Genomic DNA, 17,606 nt, shown 5'->3' with positions numbered 1-17,606 from the left:
CTATTGTAGAAAAAAAAACATTTTTGTGTCTATGATTCTGGTGGACTCTGTAAAAATCGATTTGGTTTTACGATTTAAAAAAAAAACCTCGATTTGTTCACTGCTTAGCTTAATGCAACTCTCTCTGATTGTTTCTGATGATTTATTCACTGTTTAATGCAAACAGTCAATCTGTTTGTGATGATTAAGTTTTTTGTAGGCAGTTTGCATGCGATAATATTATGTAGAAAAAGAAACACCAAATTAACAATTCAATCGAATCCTCCTCATGGACTTAAATTGCTATTGATTTCGTTAATTAAAACATTATAAACTGATAAATAGAATAAAAAAGTGATTCATGTTAAATACGATTTTATTTCACAATGATAAACTCCACTTTTTCGCTGTCCTTTTCAATGATCGCGGATACATTTTCCACTAACGGTACGCTCACTAGCTGACAAGAGCACAGTGTGTTACACGCAGAGCAATGCTGGTCAAACTGTATGTCTTTGGATTCTAAACTGTTCTGCCTCGTCTCCTTGACTGGTGGGTTGCAGCAGAAATCGGTGTCGAGGCCCATTCGCTCTCCATCTTCCAGTGTTTGAGGTAGATGCTGGTTTAAGGTCTCTGGAAGGAGTAAGCTAGCAATGCCTCCAGCCACTAGCAGGGCGCCCATGATGATCAGCGGGAGCACCATGATGTCAGAACCCTGGGGAAAAGGGTCGGTAGTTATTTACTTACCTATGAAATGAATGTATCATAAGTATGTAATGATTTTGACTTAGGTTTTGATGATACATTAAAGCGGACCAGTGCTGAGAAGAAGCATCGAGAAGTTTTTTACTTAAACTCGTATGTAAGTACCTATTATGAAGCACAAGTACTTAGGCAGGAGAAACCTCACGAAAGAATGCAAGGATTCCTATCACTACTCACCAGGTAGTTGACTAGTGGTATGAAGATAGGCCCCAGCATACCGAGCACAGAACTGAGGCTCATGCCTAGACCCCTTACCACGGTGGGGTACAGTTCTGAAGCCATCAGGGGGAGGACCACGAACGAAGACGATATGCCCATCTTACCCACGCAGTACAACGCCAGGGTCACGTAAGTTTCTGGAATGTTTTTACCAAATAAATTCTTCATTTTACCTTTGAGAAGTGCTTTAACCACGATCTTGTTTAACTTCTTAAACAGATGTTTATGAAGTTAAACAAGATCTGTCAGGAGCCATATTCCTTTGTTGGATCTCAAATCATTTAACTAAATAAGGGAGGTATACGCTTACATACCTAAAGTAAGTAGATAAAAGTTCACGAGCTAACCATTAGATAACGATTTTGGGTGTTGGTTACTGCAATCAGCAATGTCAACTTATATTCACTCACCATGTTGTACCAGAAAGGTGGTCAAACAGGCCACACCTCCAACTACCATGCTCATACATAGAGTCCAACGTCTTCCAAGCCTCTCCATAGACGGCCATAAGAACAAATAAGTCGGCAGCTCGACCACGCCAGCCAAAAAGAAGTTCAAGAACTCATCACCTCCCAGCACAGGGGCATAGTACGATAAGCCCACATAAACACTGGTATTCGTGAACCAGATGAACGTTATAATAATGGTTTTCTTCCTCAAGTTGGGAGTTCTGAAGAGGTCTAGAATGCCGTATTTTCGGGACTTCTCCCTTTCAATGTCCTGTTTGAGTTTGTCGGACTCGTATTTACGACGCAAATGGACCATGTAGTTCGCAGGAAGGGACTTGCCATTAATTCTGCAAAGTAAAATGATTTTCAATGCTTCTATTCTGCAAAGTAAAATGATTTTCAATGCATCATGTTAGACTTAGTCTTGGGGTATGTTCGTATTCTACCTTGCCATATTCTTCAAAATAGCTTCAGCCTTCTCAAACTGCCCTCTGGCTAGCAGCCATCGGGGGCTCTCTGGCATGGGCCAAAGATATAAGAAGAAGCAGACGAACGGCAGCGTGGTAGCTAACGCTAGATGCCTCCAGTCCCGTATGAGGTAGACCACACCAGCCAGCATGATAAGACCCAGCGAATAAGCGATGTTGGAAAGTATTGTGCAGAGAGTCCGGCAACGAGGTCCCACAAGTTCAATAGCTGCAATGCACAAATTGAAACTTAAGATAACTAGATAGATAAGTCAGAATAGATAGAAGCAATTATGAAGTCTTCAACAACGAACCCAAAACATAAGGCGTTGCCATTATAGCTGGCACGGTGAAACCAACTCCGATTCTATAAATGATCCACACTATGTAGTTTTGGGCAAATGCAGTGGCCACCCCGAAGATGCACTCGATGAGAAGATAAATGAAGAAGGAGGGCTTCCTTCCGATGGTGTCCTGGAGGTAGCCGAAGATGTAGTTTCCTATGATTCCGCCGGCAGCCAGGAGAACTAAGCCAAGTGTTGGCAGGAAGTCTTGGTTGCAAACTAGGTCCCACTGTTGAAGAAAATAGGTTATACAATAGGATTATTTTGTTGCCGATTGTAAACCACCAGCTTTTGCACGGAGTACTTTTCCACTGACACAGACGTCAAACCAAGTTTTTTAATGAAAATCAAACCTAAGAGAAAAACCTCTACGGAGGTTTTATGCATCGGCAACACTCCCCACCCTAGTGCTGGAACAGCACTCACTATCCAAGGATATTGGGGCGACGCGCGCCGCTGACCTACGCCAAATTCCGGTCTTAGTTTTGACGTCCACGGTTCTGATGCGTCCGTCCTTTCCAGGATAGACCCGATGAATAATCCCTTTAGGCCATGTATTACGAGTAGAACTTGGGTCCACAACTAACACCAAGTCACCCACCTGCAACGGCACCTGCTCTGAGTTCCATTTTTTCCGTGGCAGCATGTCTGGCAAAACTTCTCGCACCCATCTTTTCCAGAACATGTCTGCTAAGCGTTGCGCCTTCCGCCACTGCTTTCTCAGATGCAAGTCGGTGTCATCAAATTCCCCGATACAAGGCAGATTTGAAGAGCTTCCTAAAAGAAAATGATTCGGCGTTAACGACTCTCCCGTTGTCGGATCTACTGACACATGCGACAATGGGCGACTATTGACCATGTTCTCCACCTCCGCCATTAACGTCGATAGCGTTTCCTCTTTTAGGGTTCTCTCTCCAATTACAATTTTAAGCGACGTTTTTACAGTTCTGATCAAACGCTCCCATGCCCCACCCCAGTGGGGGCTAGCCGGAGGTATAAAATGCCAAGTCATGTTGTTGTTAACTCCCTCCCTTTTCAGAGCTTCTTGGTCTAAGCCGGCAATGCTTCTGGCCAGTTCCTTTTCAGCGCCGCGAAGGTTAGTCCCGTTATCTGAAAACAGGTGACTAGGCCATCCACGACGGGCTGCCATTCTTCTTAGAGCCATTATTAGGGAGTCTGTAGACAGCGATGGGACTATTTCTATGTTCACTGCACGAACGGTTAAGCAGGTAAATAACACGCCATACCTTTTCTCGCGTCGCCTTCCTACAGCTACTTCCATGGGCCCGAAAAGGTCTAGGCCGCAGTAAGTAAATGGACGATTATGGTGCGCCAACCGAGCATGCGGCAAATCTCCCATACGTGGAATTCGTGGAGTGCATTTTCTTATTCTGCACAACATACACTGCGACACCACAGTTTTCACGGTAGGTCTTAAGTTAATAATCCAATATTTCTGCTTTAACTCATTGACGACGGTTTCTTGATTCCCATGAGCGGCCTTGACGTGATGGTGCCTCACAATGAGGCGTGCCACTCTGTGTCTTCCATCCAGTATGACGGGCCTTTTCATCTCAAGATTAACGTCTTCTGCTGCGTCAATGCGACCTCCAACTCGAAGCAAACCCTGCTCATCTTCAAAGGGAGTTAAGGTAAGTAACCGGCTACTGCGATCTACACATTTTCCATTCCTTAATGCCGTGATCTCATCGCTAAAGGAGTCCATCTGCGCCTGTTTTATCAACAGAGATTCCGCTCGTCGCATCGTATCGCAATTTACATCACCGGTAAGTCCTCTGCACTTGTCAATAAACTTGAGTGCGACCGCCGTAGCCCTCACCAGGCGAAGCCAGGACGAAAAGCGATGCGGGTCAGGCACAGGTAAGGCTTCAAGTGAATTTTCCATAACCATGACGTAACCCGACTGCATTTGTTCTATTTCAGGTTGAACCATACCTGCGGGCCATGACGTTTCGACGTCGTACAGGAAAGAAGGCCCCGTAAACCATTCGCCGCGAAAACAGTCTAAGTTGAATGAATCTCTTGTAGCCAAATCTGCTATGTTCATTTTGGTTGGAACATGTCGCCACTCACTCACACGAGTAAGCTCATCAATTTCACCCAGTCGGTTCGCTTCAAAAACTTTATATTTCCGTGTGCTATTTCTAATCCAATGGATGACTGTGGTTGAATCCGACCAAAAGAAGCGCCGTTCAGGAACAAGTCGGTGCTCCTTCCCAATCGTGTCCGCCAATCTTGCGGCCAGGACAGCAGCTTGGAGTTCAGCTCGTGGCACAGTCATCGGCTTAACCGGCAGTACACGACATTTACTGGCTGAAAATGCAACACGAATTTTATCACCATCATTCCAACGCCAATACGCAACCGCGCTCATAGCTTTTGTAGAGGCATCGCTAAAAACATGAAGTTGAAGGTCGCTGAAGTTTTTCCCATTCGCAGCACTATTTCCTCCGGCCTCTACGAAAGTTGGTGTGTCTGTTTGGCAGTGATTCGGTATAGGGCTCTCCACCAATGACATTTTTGCTACAGGAGCTTCAGTACTAGGGTCCATACTGTCGTCGGTCGTTCGGTGGACATTTACGTAGCATCTTGGGATACGAATCTGATTAATTACCTTCAGCATGTCGATCCATTGGCACCATCTTGTGTAAATGTCATCGGGTATCAAATCATCCCAACCGACGTTTATCCTCCAAGTATCCTGCAGCATAATTCTTCCTTGTATAGTGAAGGGCGACAAAAATCCTAAAACATCAAACACAGACATTATGACACGCAACATCAAACGTTTTGTAGGTTTGTCTTTACCATGAATGACACTCTCAGGAATCCGTTTCAAAGAGACATCAAAACCGAGTTCGTCTTCCTTCGGGTACCACATTAGGCCAAGAATACGCTCTCCTTGCAACTGTTCGTCTATTTTGAACTTGACAGCCACTGGACCTAAAGCCTCTTTTGGAATGCTGTCTAGCACGGCGCTGCTGTTGCTCGTCCAATTACGTATTTCGAACCCTCCTGCCTTGTGTATCTCAATCACATCTCTCACTACATTAATGGCACTTTAAACGTGTGGCCCGAGGGCTCACTTTACTAGAGCTTTTATTCTGTACTAGTAGAATATATAAACCCTGTACTCTCAGGGTAGCATTGTGGCTACTTCTGCTAAAATTAAAACCTTACCAAAGAAACTTAGTCTTAAGTTCCAATTTGTAGCATTAAAGTAAAATTTGTGCACTGGAGAACTGAGGGCCCATCGTCTAATTGGATTTTCTTTATTTGCAGTAACTATCCAGAGCTCTTATTTTCGTATGTAGCCCTACGATTTACCTTCTAAATATTACCATTCATCAAACTCATCTTATTTGGTCAGATTCAGTAATTTGGCATTTGACATAGTTCATCTGAGGGACCACATTCGGCAGGTTGTAGCGTCCAACTTACAACACCTACAAATTTATCATTCTGGCTACATTTGTTTTAGAGGTCCTGCTAAATCTTTATGTATACGAAACCTTCGTTTTCCACAGTGGCCTCTCGAAGGGAACGCACATCATCAAATTTAGTTGTTGCCCCGCCACTGCGCATTATACACCAAAAAAAAAAAATTACAAACGAATGTGGAATTTTTAGCGAATATTTTCCGTGCAAAATCAACTGTACTGTGACTCGCAAAACTGCAATAGTTTACACTGCGGCACCATCGAGCTAGGTGGATCGCTCGCTTATCATATCGGATAGCCTACTGAAAGCCACGTAAAGTAGGTAGTGTAAATAAGTATTTTTCTTTGACTACCTAAAGTTAAAGTTCATTTTAATTTTTTTCGAAGTCAATTTTTTTACTGATTCATGATCAGAATAAGCTACTTAATCAATATGGCGAGTATTGAAATCAACACCCTGTAGATTTAGAGTAGGCGCATACCGTTGATTTTTAGTTGGCCGATAGTTGTGCCCGATTTCAAATTGTATGAAGAATCGGCCAAATCGAATCGGCGTAGTGTGCGCACTCCCATACATGCCCATACTGATCAACTGCCCGACTAAACTATCGGCCGACGAAAAATCAACGGTGTGCGCCTACTCTTATGGTGATGATGAGTTACCTTCAACAAGCTCTTATCCATGGGCGTCGCGAGCCGCATGGTGAGGGTGTCTCCAGCCTGCTGTATGAGTCGCACCACCTCTTCATGGGAGCTCCACTTGACGTCCTTTTCGCCTATGGAGATTATGAAGTCGCCTTCTCGCATGCCCCCAATCTGGAACGAATTAGTTTTAAGTCTATAATTAGCAAGTATTTAAATATCAGGAGTACTGAATTATAAAGGAGTCAAATAAAAGTACTTTATAAGTGTTATTTGAATAAATTAAAGTTGTCTCCATAATTTTTCCATACAAAATTACATTCAAAATATCTCGTTGATGGTTGACTTTTGGCTAGGCATATACCTACTGATACAATCATGGTTGCAAATTACTTGTTGTTGTAATTTAGTGCCAAAAAACATTTTTTCTTTCTTTCTTCTATAATCCCTTACAAGGATACAAGTCACCCAGTGAAGAATGATGCTTACACATAGATTAAGTTAAAAAACGTTGTAAATATGATTTTAATGTATGTCTTGTCGGTTGTCTTATTAATTAAATAAATGATTACGATTTCCTTTCGATTTTATAATTTGTTAGTTTTGCAACTTTTCTTTTTGTGCCATATACCTACATAGATATTTTATTTATTATATTCTTTGAAAATAACGTCAGCTTACATCAGCCAAAGAGTTGGGCTCCACGGCTGCTATGACGACGGGCGCGTCGCCCCTCACTGAGAATCCGAAGCCTTCGTCATCCGTCTTCGAGTTCGACACGTTGTATTCGCTGGCCACCCGACGCAGGTCGCCTTTTCGCCTCTCCCTCCCATTTTTGGTAGGCTGGAAAGAGATAGGTATTATACGAAAAGTATTGAAGTTAGCCGCAGTGTTGCCAGAAGGTTACTTTTGTAACCTTTTAGGTTACTTTTGAACTGCATTGGTTACTTTTAGGTTACACTAATGAAAAGGTTACTTTTAGGTGATTTTTCAGAAATTGTAGAATTAACTTTTGCAGGTTATTCAGTAAAAAATATTAATAGTGACAGTTTAAAAATTATGTCATTAACTGCATTTAAACATGAATGTAATTTATTATTTGTTAAAGACAATGAGTTTTAGCGAATGTTTTTCGATAATGAAACGCAAATCCATGAAACGGTTTTATACGACCGGTCACTTTTCGGTCTTCATGATTGGAATGGTCGAAAAATTTTAGGTAAACGATCCATCCCATGAACTACCTTACACAATCGCTCCGCACCCCCCAAATGAAGGTTACTTTTTTTTAAAAAACTTTACATTTTTTTATTTTTCTGGTAATTTCTGACAAGACCGGACTGGCAACACTGGTTAGCCGAGAGTAATGAAGTCAAACAATTCGTGTTCACACTGGGAAACGTTTCAAGCCCTTTGACTCGGGCGCAATACCGACAGCAATCGGTTATCGGATGTTGAGTTTGCTCGAGGCGAAGTGAAATGCGTGTCTACCTACACTATCTTACTTCGGCCAACTTCGCGAGTAGTGTAGCTGAGGTGTTAAAGAATTGAAGACTCTCCTCAAACCGTCTACACGTCTGTCTAATGCAGGCCAAATCCTTCATTTGCAACTTGTAAAATTAAGAGGATCGCGGACCGTCAAGACTAAATTACCTAATAATTAAGTTATGGGGAGTGCAGGTCAAATTCTCTATTTATTTTAAGGGCGGAAAAATGTACTCTACACAGCAATGGGAGGTTATAGGAATACACTTAAAAAAGTGTAATTAAAAAGAAAATTTTAACATTATAGTCAAACAAAAGAACGTAAAAAATGGAAATAAATACCTTGCCATTAACATCGCCATTCTTCACACCGTTCTCCTTAACGAAGGTATCATTCACCTTATTTCTATACGAATTGGACTCGTAATCCAGCACTTTCGGATGGTACTCGTAATTATTATTGTTATTGTAACTGTTGATATAAACCCCGTTTTGCTTCATCACCCTGTGCAGTTTCTTCTTGTCGTATTCTTCTGTGTATTTCTCGTCGCTTCTGATTATTTGGTTGTAGTACGTGCTATTGTCTTCTGATCTATCCCGTTTCTCGCTCTTTCTTGATTTGTCTTCTGTGTATTCGTCTCGGCCGTTCCGTATTCTTCTGGATCCTGAAATTATGAAATTAAAAGTTTATGTAAAAAATACAAAGACATTTCACGATGTTTTATGAAGTCAAAAATCCACTCGGCATCATCGGCATGGGGCACACTGAAAACCAGCGTCGTGGCCTTCCTCGCCGAGGGCCACGGCATATGCTGAGTACGGTCCCATCACAGTAAATACATTTAAATACTGTGGTCCAATTGCGATGGGCATCGCTGTTGCGACAGGGTGGAACTGCTCAGTTCACTTTTTTTTCCTTGTAATATTATTCATAATTAAGTGATGTTCATCGTAATAAATGTTTCTTTTTAGTCACGAGTACCATGAGTAAAGTCGTGTTACATTACAACCTAATTATCGCGGTCAAGCTGTAGATCCTGGCTACACAGGAGTTGCAGCACTTAGATGAGTGTTTTTAGTATGGTTACCTCGCTTATCTTGCTTTTGAACAGGTCGTCCACTAGGTGCTGGGCGAAGTCGGGAGGAGTGAGTGCAGTCGGGAGGGGTGAGTGCAGTCGGGAGGGGTGAGTGCAGTCGGGAGGGGTGAGTGCAGTCGGGAGGGGTGAGTGCAGTCGGGAGGGGTGAGTGCAGTCGGGAGGTGTGAACGCAGTCGGCAGGGGTGAACGCAGTCGGGAGTGAATACAGTCGGGAGTGAACGCAGTCGGCAGGGATGAGCGCAGTCGGGAGCGAACGCATTAAGGGGGTGAACGCAGTAGGGAGCGAACGCAGTCGGGAGTGAACGCAGTCGGCAGGGGTGAATGCAGTCGAGAGGAGTGAACGCAGTCGTGAGGGGTTAACGCAGTCGAGAAAGGTGAACGCAGTGGGGAGGGGTGAATGAAATCAGTAAAGGTGAACGCAGTCGGGAGATGTGAACGCAGTCGGGTGAACGCAATCGTTTGAACGCAGTCCGGTGACGCAGTCCGGTGAACGCAGTCGGGGGTGAACGCTACAATTGAGCGTAGATGAGTGTTTTTAGTATGGTTACCTCGCTTGTCCTGCTTCTGTTAGCTAAGTGTTGTGGTTACCTCGCTTGTCCTGCTTCTGTTACCTGCGTGTTGTAGTTACCTCGCTTGTCCTGCTTCTGTTACCTGCGTGTTGTGGTTACCTCGCTTGTCCTGCTTCTGTTACCTGCGTGTTGTGGTTACCTCGCTTGTCCTGCTTCTGTTACCTGCGTGTTGTAGTTACCTCGCTTGTCCTGCTTCTGTTACCTGCGTGTTGTAGTTACCTCGCTTGTCCTGCTTCTGCAGCTGCAGCAGCCGCGGCGCGCTCCAGTGCCGCTTGGCCGAGAACACCGCGATGGGCCCGAGCGTTTTGAAAGGTGAACGCAGTCGGGAGGGGTGAACGCAGTCAGGAGGGTGAACGCAGTCGAAGGAGTGAGCGCAGTCGGGGTGAACGCAGTCCGGGTGAACGCAGTCGAGGTGAACGCTGTCGGGAAGGGTGAACGCAGTCGGGAGAGGTGAGCGCAGTCAGGATGTGTGAGCGCTAGCTACGCCACTATAGAGTTTAGATGAGTGTTTTTAGTATGGTTACCTCGCTTACCTTGCTTCTGGAGTTGGGACTACCAGGGAGTATTACCTACACTGTATGAGTGTAGCTCGTCTACTACTGTTAGCGGTACAAACACCCCATTGTATGAGAGTAGATGGATGATTGCGGTAAATGTATGAGTGTTGTAAAGTCTGGTCCTGGTAAGAATTTTGTCCAATGACCCCAAGGTACCCATCCTTATCGCTCGCGCGTAATTATGTTGCTGTCGCGCTCGCACACTCACTGCGGGCGCCCGTCGCACAGTCCCGAGGAAGGATGGGTAGCTTGGGGTCATTGGACAAAAATCTACGTGCTTACAGACCGGGCTTTAGTTACCTCGCCTGTCCTGCTTCTGCAGCTGCAGCAGCCGCGGCGCGCTCCAGTGCCGCTTGGCCGAGAACACCGCGATGGGCCCGAGCGGCCGGAACAGCTCGTCCACGCGGTGCTGGGCGAAGTCCGGAGGAGTGAGTGCTAGCTGGAACTTCGATGATGCTGTGGAGGAAATTAATAATGTTGTAATTATTGACGGGATTGCTAGTACCTTAATTATGAGTTTCTGATATTTCGGCACTGTTGCAAGCGCCATGACAACTGTGGAAACTGGCGGGAAGACATTTATTTATTCAGGAAAACAAGGGTTTTACAGTGTGTAATAATGACATAAGATAGGCAACAAGTAAACCACTTATAGGTTCCCACAGGAAAAAAACAATTTAAAAAATTAGTGAGCCTTTGCACCAGAGTTACTACATACTACCTCGCCACAGCAATGCTTAGTACAAATGATGTCGATCTACCCTCTTTCGCAGTCTTAAAACAATATAATAATGTTGTGGTTAATTAAGAGTACTGGACAAAGTTAAAAAAGTGACAGAACTTGTGATTTAGACATCATTTGGCTCTGGCGTTATATTTGTAAGATGTAGTTATAGCGCTCTTGTGAAGCGATTTTGAAATTAAAACTGTCGCGACTGTTACTTTTTATAGGCCCACTGATTTCATTCCCTGCCATATTTATTGAGGTGATCGACACTATTTACAAATAATCGAGGATTGTCGGTCAGTTAGAGAAGGCGGTCATTCAAATAGCGACTTTATCCTCTTATACATAAGGTTAAGGTAGAACGCATTATTCCGACGATTCAAAATCTTCGTGAAGAAGACTATACCGGTCATTCAAATAACGACTCTATCCTCATACGCATAAGGGTACTAAATCACTGAAGCGCGTCAGAAATCTCAGCAAAGACAGTTGGTCATTTAAATAGCGACTCCATCCTCTTTCACATAAGGGTACTAATTCATTGCGGCGCGTCTGACATCCCAACGAGGTTAAAGTTGATCATTCAAATAGCGACTCTATTTCCATACACATAAGGATCATAAACACTAACGCAGTATGTGCAGCGCGTCGATCAGCTTAGTAAAATCTGGCTCGTGGCAGTCCAGCGCCCGCGCAGCCACTTCGCACTCAGTCATTCAAATAGCGACTCTATTCCCAGATTCATATAGCCGAACGCAGCGTGAGGTCGACAACGTCAGACTCGTAGCTGTTGAAGTAGCGACTCTATCCCCATACACATAAGGTACACTTACGCAGTATGTGCGGCGCGTCGATGAGCTCGGCAAAGTCTGGCTCGCGACCATCTAGCGCCCGCGCCGCCGCCGCGCGTTTCAACTCTTTGGTTATGTAAATAGCGACTCTATTCTCATACGAATAAGGGTACTAACGCAGTGCGGCGCGTCAATATCTCCGTGAAGAAGACTATGCTGGTCATTCAAATAGCGACTCTATCCTCATACACTTACGGAGTATGTGCGGCGCGTCGATGAGCTCCGCGAAGTCTGGCTCGCGGCCGTCCAGCGCCCGCGCCGCCGCCGCGCGTTCCAACGCCGCCCGCACCGCTCGTGATAACGCCTCTTTGCCGCGGAGCTCCCTGCAAATACAAGAGAAAACTTTACCAAAGAACGGAGTTGTCTGAGTGCAAACATACTAAAGCCTGGTCCGTGAGCACGTAGAATTTTGACCAATGACCCCAAGCTACCCATCCTTATCGCTCGCGCGTAATTATATTGCTGTCGCGACTGTGCGACGGGCGCCCACAGTGAGTGTGCGAGCGCGACAGCAACATAATTACGTTCGTTCATTTCAGCCAAATAACGTCCTGGACAAAAGGCCTCCCCCAAGGATTTCCATAACGACCGGTCCTGCGTTGCCCGCATCCAGGTTCTTCCCGCGACCTTCACCAGATCGTCGGTCCACCTAGTGGGAGGCCTGCCCACGCTACGTCTTCCGGCCCATGGTCGCCACTCGAGAACTTTACTGCACCAACGGCCATTATCTCTATGAGCTATGTGCCCCGCTCAAACTCGGAAAACGTACTATAGGGCTTTACCAAAAGAACAGTTGAGTTTGGTTTTCACTAGTAAATTCAATAAGTTTATTGCTCCCATAATGAGTAGTCAACACCACATCAGACAATACATATATTTATGTTGCAAAATCAACACCTTATCATAACGAGACAGGAAGTCACAGTTAGGTTGAGTTGCACCATCTTATTTTAACTTTGACAAACGTCAAAAATATGTCGAAACTCCAAACAAAAAGCATCGGATAATGTTATTGTTACGGTTTAATCCTTCAAGCTCCGCGAATCTAGACACAATAGATAATCAATTGTTATGACATTAATTAATGCCGTCTGGGACTCAATCGGTTAAATAAGGTGGTGTACTTAACTCAGCCTAAGAAACTAAAGGTTTTGCTAAATATAAATCCCATCAAAAACAATACTTGTCAAAAAAACCAAGTCTCGCAACTCAGTTGTTCTACGGTAAAAAGTTGTGAGATCCATGTAATACCAAGTCCAGGCCAGGAAATCTTTAACGTTTTACATAAATTATTGACTTGGCCATCGCACTAAATAATTTAATTTACACGTGTTTTCATGCGATGGCCAAGTCAATATATTTTGTAAAACGTTAAAGATTTCCTGGCCTGGACTTGGTATTACATGGATCTCACAACTTTTTACCGTAGAACAACTGAGTTGCGAGACTTGGTTTTTTTGACAAGTATTGTTTTTGATGGGATAGTCAGTGAGTGACAAAATTAAGTAACTTTGACCCGTTATAATTCTTAAACTACTGGTTCAAATTGAATGAAATTTTAAATATACCGTGTCTTTACAATTCCTGCATAGCTAATGAAAATTCAGCCTTCTAGTTTTATCCACAACGAAGTTACAGGCGGTCGAAAATGGCCTGAATTGCTTCGAGAAAAGGATGGTACGGCCGTGCCGCTTTTTTGCTCGACTTGGTGGGGGCACTGCCGTGCCCCCAGATTAATTTTAAACGACTGCAACTCCACTGTCGCCAGTATCTCATCATCGCAGGAGAAAGTTAAACGAAAGCGAAAATGAGACGAATGCACGAAAAATTATGAAAATTTCACATCTATTCATTGTAAAGTGGGTAACAGATGGATAGTATTGAGTTACCTGCACATCCTTTGAAGTCTCAGCGCTTCCTCGTACAAGGCCAGTGCCTCCACCAGGTGAGCTCGTCCCAGCGCCATGTAGTCCAACTCCTGGTCCTTCAGCGAGGGAGGGTTGGCTGAGCCTGAAATTATGAAATAAATATTACAACCAGCCTAGAAGAAAGCATAGTATTTCTATGGTTTGAGCCCTAAGAGCTTGTTCATACTTGTCAGGTGACGGGCCCGGATCTTAACCAGGCGTCGGCGGTTCTGTTCACCCCAGTCCAGACGAGCTGGTTGGTGCCATTTTCACTATATGGGAAGCGACTATACACGATGGACGTCGACGAATCTCTTGTTGAATTGTAACACCTACTGATGTAAATCCATTTTCGCAAAATATTATAATTTGAATTTGAATTTGCGATAATCGCCCCGACAACCGACAATTAATGTGGATAGCGGTAAAATAGCGTTATACTTACTCCTATGGCGTAGTTACACTTTGCGCGAACTTGATCGAATCAGATAGTGTAAACACGTTCAGTTCGTTTTGCCGTGCGTTGCCCGTACTTTTGGGCGCGTCTTCGCGCAATTTTCTATCAAGTTCGCGCATAGTGTAACTGCGCCAATCGGCGAGCGAGATCCGAAACGATTTTTTTCAAAATTTGCAAAACACCCGACATTTGATTTCGGCGCCTACAAAGAAATGTCGGGTGTTTTGTCTTGAATCTTTTGTTTAATATATTATTAGGCTGGGTTCCACCATCTTACTTTAACCTTAACAAAGGTCAATTATATGTCATAATCCATATAAAAACACCGGTCATCGTTATAGTTACGGTCAAAGTTAGGTGGTGCAACTCAGCGTTAGTTTTCACTCACCGTTGTCGACGTTTCTATCCCCGCCTGGCGAGTATAGAGCCGCGAGCCGTTCCCGCGCCCTGACACCAGATGGCGCGTTCAGCAAACCAGTTGCACAGTATTGGTGCGCTAGCGCTGGAATAATAAGAAAAATATAAGTTACCATTGAGCTACATAATGCTGATCGTCCTCTTATCTACCCACGCAAGTAACATAGTCACTCCAGAAAACTTCTACATAAATTTTGAACACTTGCAGGATAGTTCAAGGCTAGCAAAGCAAATTGGACAAGAGGTGGAATTGTGTAAAGCAATCGTAATCATTAGACAGTTCATTACGTACGATAAAATCAGTTAAACAAAGCGTTTGACAGAATAATCGTGCGTTATGAACTGTCAAATGATAACGATTGCTTTACACAATTCCACCTCAGGTTTATGCTAGTCTTTGGATCATAAGAAGTCTCATGCTCGCCTAACGCTTTGAGAATCAGTGAAGTTTTGTGTACCTACAAAGTATCATCATATAGTCTTCGCTGCAAGAAGACGACCCCTTTCTAATTTACTAGAGGCAAATGGAGAATTGGGTCTACAATCTGGCCAGATGGGTTGGCGAGGTCTGATAAAGTAAGAGACAGCGAGAGTGGGGGCCGGTCGTATTCAATACTCAATACTCAATTCTACGAGTAAACAACCGGAAAGTACAAAATATAGAGGACAAATACCTTTATAATATTCAGTCTTGACGTGGACCAGGGAGACCCACGAGTATGGCACGTAGTTGAACACACCCTCGGATTGCATCTGAAAAGAATCAATACACAGGTCAATTTGGATTGAAAAACTTATAGATCTTATTAGTCGTTAAGTATGACGAAGCATATGAATCGTGTGAGGGGTAAAGGAGAATGTAGATGTGAACGCTGCTCTCTGCTGCAGAGTTACAGTACTGTACTAGCTCCCCTATGCTCAGAAAGAAGGACATTGGTGGACTTTTAGTGGGTGGGCCCCTCCCGTCTGGAGGAGAAAGCCCCACATAACCCGTCGCCTGACCACAGCGGCGGGTATGCAAGTCAATGCATTTTTACCACCTAAAAAAAGGATCTGTCTATATGAGAAGGGACTTTCCTATGTGGGGTGGATTCTGCTATAACGGGGGTTCTACCTGTGTGGGGGAGGATTCTGCCTATGTGGGGAAGGGTTGTTGCTTTTAGAGCAGACTAGTTTTGCCTCTAAGTGGGTAAGGGTTCTGCCTTCATGAGGGGGAGGGTCCTACCTTCTCGTAGAGCTGCGTGTAGGTGTGCGCCAGCTGCGCGCTCTCCTGCGCCAGGTCGAGGCACATGTCGAGGTCGTCGCACGCTTCGTATTTATGGGGGGGAGGATTCTGCTAATGGGGGGTGCCTATGTGGGAGGTTCTTTTGCCTAGGGGGTTTCTATTTTGGGGGGTGGTTGCCTATCCTACCTTCTCGTAGAGCTGCGTGTAGGTGTGCGCCAGCTGCGCGCTCTCCTGCGCCAGGTCGAGGCACATGTCGAGGTCGTCGCGCAGCTCGCGCACGCCTCGCGCTACTTACTATCTACATATAGAGGAGTGTTCTGCCTATGTAGGAGAAGGTTCCTATGTGGGATGAGGGTTCCTATGTGGGGAGAGGGTTCCTAAGTGGGGAGAGAGTTAGGGTTCTGTCTACGTGGGAGAGTGAGAGTTTTGCCAATGTGGGGGTTCTGTCAATGTAGATTAAGGGGTTTACCTAGTGAAGGGAGAAGTCTGCCTATGTGAGGAGAGAGAGGATTTTGTCTAGGTGGGGGAGGGAGGATTCTGTCTAGGTGGGGGAGGNTGGCTAGGTAGGGGAGTGTTCTGCCTAGGTGGGGGGGTTCTGCCTAGGTGGGAGAGGGTTCTGCCTAGGTAGGGGTTTGCCAATTTTTTCTACGGCGTAGGTTCTGTTCTGCCTATGTTGGGGGAGGGTTCTGCCTTAGTGGGGGAGGGTCCTACCTTCTCGTAGAGCTGCGTGTAGGTGTGCGCCAGCTGCGCGCTCTCCTGCGCCAGGTCGAGGCACATGTCGAGGTCGTCGCGCAGCTCGCGCTCTCTTCCGCACGTTATGCGCGCTACTTAATATAGGGGGAGGGTCCTATCCATGGTGAGGATGGTTCTACTTGTATGGGGTTCGGTCAATATGGGGGGAGGGTTCTAGCTAGGTAGGGGAGGGTTCTGGCTAGGTAGGGGAGTGTTCTGCCTAGGTGGGGGGGTTCTGCCTAGGTGGGAGAGGGTTCTGCCTAGGTAGGGGTTTGCCAATTTTTTCTACGGCGTAGGTTCTGTTCTGCCTATGTTGGGGGAGGGTTCTGCCTTAGTGGGGGAGGGTCCTACCTTCTCGTAGAGCTGCGTGTAGGTGTGCGCCAGCTGCGCGCTCTCCTGCGCCAGGTCGAGGCACATGTCGAGGTCGTCGCGCAGCTCGCGCTCTCTTCCGCACGTTATGCGCGCTACTTAATATAGGGGGAGGGTCCTATCCATGGTGAGGATGGTTCTACTTGTATGGGGTTCGGTCAATATGGGGGGAGGGTTCTAGCTAGGTAGGGGAGGGTTCTGGCTAGGTAGGGGAGTGTTCTGCCTAGGTGGGGGGGTTCTGCCTAGGTGGGAGAGGGTTCTGCCTAGGTAGGGGTTTGCCAATTTTTTCTACGGCGTAGGTTCTGTTCTGCCTATGTTGGGGGAGGGTTCTGCCTTAGTGGGGGAGGGTCCTACCTTCTCGTAGAGCTGCGTGTAGGTGTGCGCCAGCTGCGCGCTCTCCTGCGCCAGGTCGAGGCACATGTCGAGGTCGTCGCGCAGCTCGCGCTCTCTTCCGCACGTTATGCGCGCTACTTAATATAGGGGGAGGGTCCTATCCATGGTGAGGATGGTTCTACTTGTATGGGGTTCGGTCAATATGGGGGGAGGGTTCTAGCTAGGTAGGGGAGGGTTCTGGCTAGGTAGGGGAGTGTTCTGCCTAGGTGGGGGGGTTCTGCCTAGGTGGGAGAGGGTTCTGCCTAGGTAGGGGTTTGCCAATTTTTTCTACGGCGTAGGTTCTGTTCTGCCTATGTTGGGGGAGGGTTCTGCCTTAGTGGGGGAGGGTCCTACCTTCTCGTAGAGCTGCGTGTAGGTGTGCGCCAGCTGCGCGCTCTCCTGCGCCAGGTCGAGGCACATGTCGAGGTCGTCGCGCAGCTCGCGCTCTCTTCCGCACGTTATGCGCGCTACTTAATATAGGGGGAGGGTCCTATCCATGGTGAGGATGGTTCTAC

The 17,606-nt window shown here is 45.8% G+C and overlaps 3 protein-coding genes across 5 annotated transcripts in view; all 3 read right to left on the bottom strand.

Moving 5' to 3' along the window:
- Window positions 1–17,606, bottom strand: part of Rhp (GTP-Rho-binding protein rhophilin) — a 193,382-nt gene that overhangs the window by 34,667 nt on the left and 141,109 nt on the right. For all 3 annotated transcript variants that reach the window (XM_028318819.1, XM_028318820.1, XM_028318821.1), the window contains 8 exons: window positions 15,068–15,146; window positions 14,365–14,478; window positions 13,502–13,622; window positions 11,808–11,935; window positions 10,335–10,490; window positions 8,154–8,476; window positions 7,008–7,169; window positions 6,348–6,500 (listed from right to left, as the gene is read on the bottom strand). In XM_028318819.1, coding sequence (XP_028174620.1) covers window positions 6,348–6,500; window positions 7,008–7,169; window positions 8,154–8,476; window positions 10,335–10,490; window positions 11,808–11,935; window positions 13,502–13,622; window positions 14,365–14,478; window positions 15,068–15,146 — 1,236 coding nt within the window. The remainder of the gene's footprint in view (window positions 1–6,347; window positions 6,501–7,007; window positions 7,170–8,153; window positions 8,477–10,334; window positions 10,491–11,807; window positions 11,936–13,501; window positions 13,623–14,364; window positions 14,479–15,067; window positions 15,147–17,606) is intronic.
- On the bottom strand, window positions 212–2,458 carry LOC114363182 (carcinine transporter; the record flags this gene model as incomplete). The annotated part of the gene is made up of 5 exons (XM_028318830.1): window positions 212–694; window positions 922–1,100; window positions 1,374–1,759; window positions 1,859–2,108; window positions 2,194–2,458. Coding segments are annotated over 5 exons (1,419 nt in total), but the record flags the coding sequence as incomplete, so codon positions are not given.
- On the bottom strand, window positions 2,538–5,296 carry LOC114363174 (uncharacterized). Its single transcript, XM_028318823.1, has 2 exons — window positions 4,859–5,296; window positions 2,538–4,557 (listed from the first exon to the last, which is right to left on the bottom strand). The coding sequence occupies exons 1-2, from the start codon at window positions 4,884–4,886 to the stop codon at window positions 2,603–2,605; spliced, it is 1,983 nt and encodes a 660-aa protein (XP_028174624.1). The 5' UTR covers window positions 4,887–5,296; the 3' UTR covers window positions 2,538–2,602.

The sequence above is a fragment of the Ostrinia furnacalis genome, unplaced genomic scaffold (assembly GCF_004193835.3).
Source record: "Ostrinia furnacalis isolate ACB-3 unplaced genomic scaffold, ASM419383v2 OfSCF7013, whole genome shotgun sequence".
NCBI classification, from domain to species: Eukaryota; Metazoa; Arthropoda; class Insecta; order Lepidoptera; family Crambidae; genus Ostrinia; species Ostrinia furnacalis.
This window is presented reverse-complemented; position numbering and strand designations above follow the sequence as displayed.

Coding starts and splice junctions, on each gene's coding strand:
- LOC114363174 (XM_028318823.1), bottom strand. CDS start 4,886: ATGGTGCCAATGGATCGACATGCTGAAG. Junction 4,558..4,858: donor AATGGATCGACATGCTGAAG/GTAATTAATCAG, acceptor TTGCATTTTCAG/CCAGTAAATGTCGTGTACTG.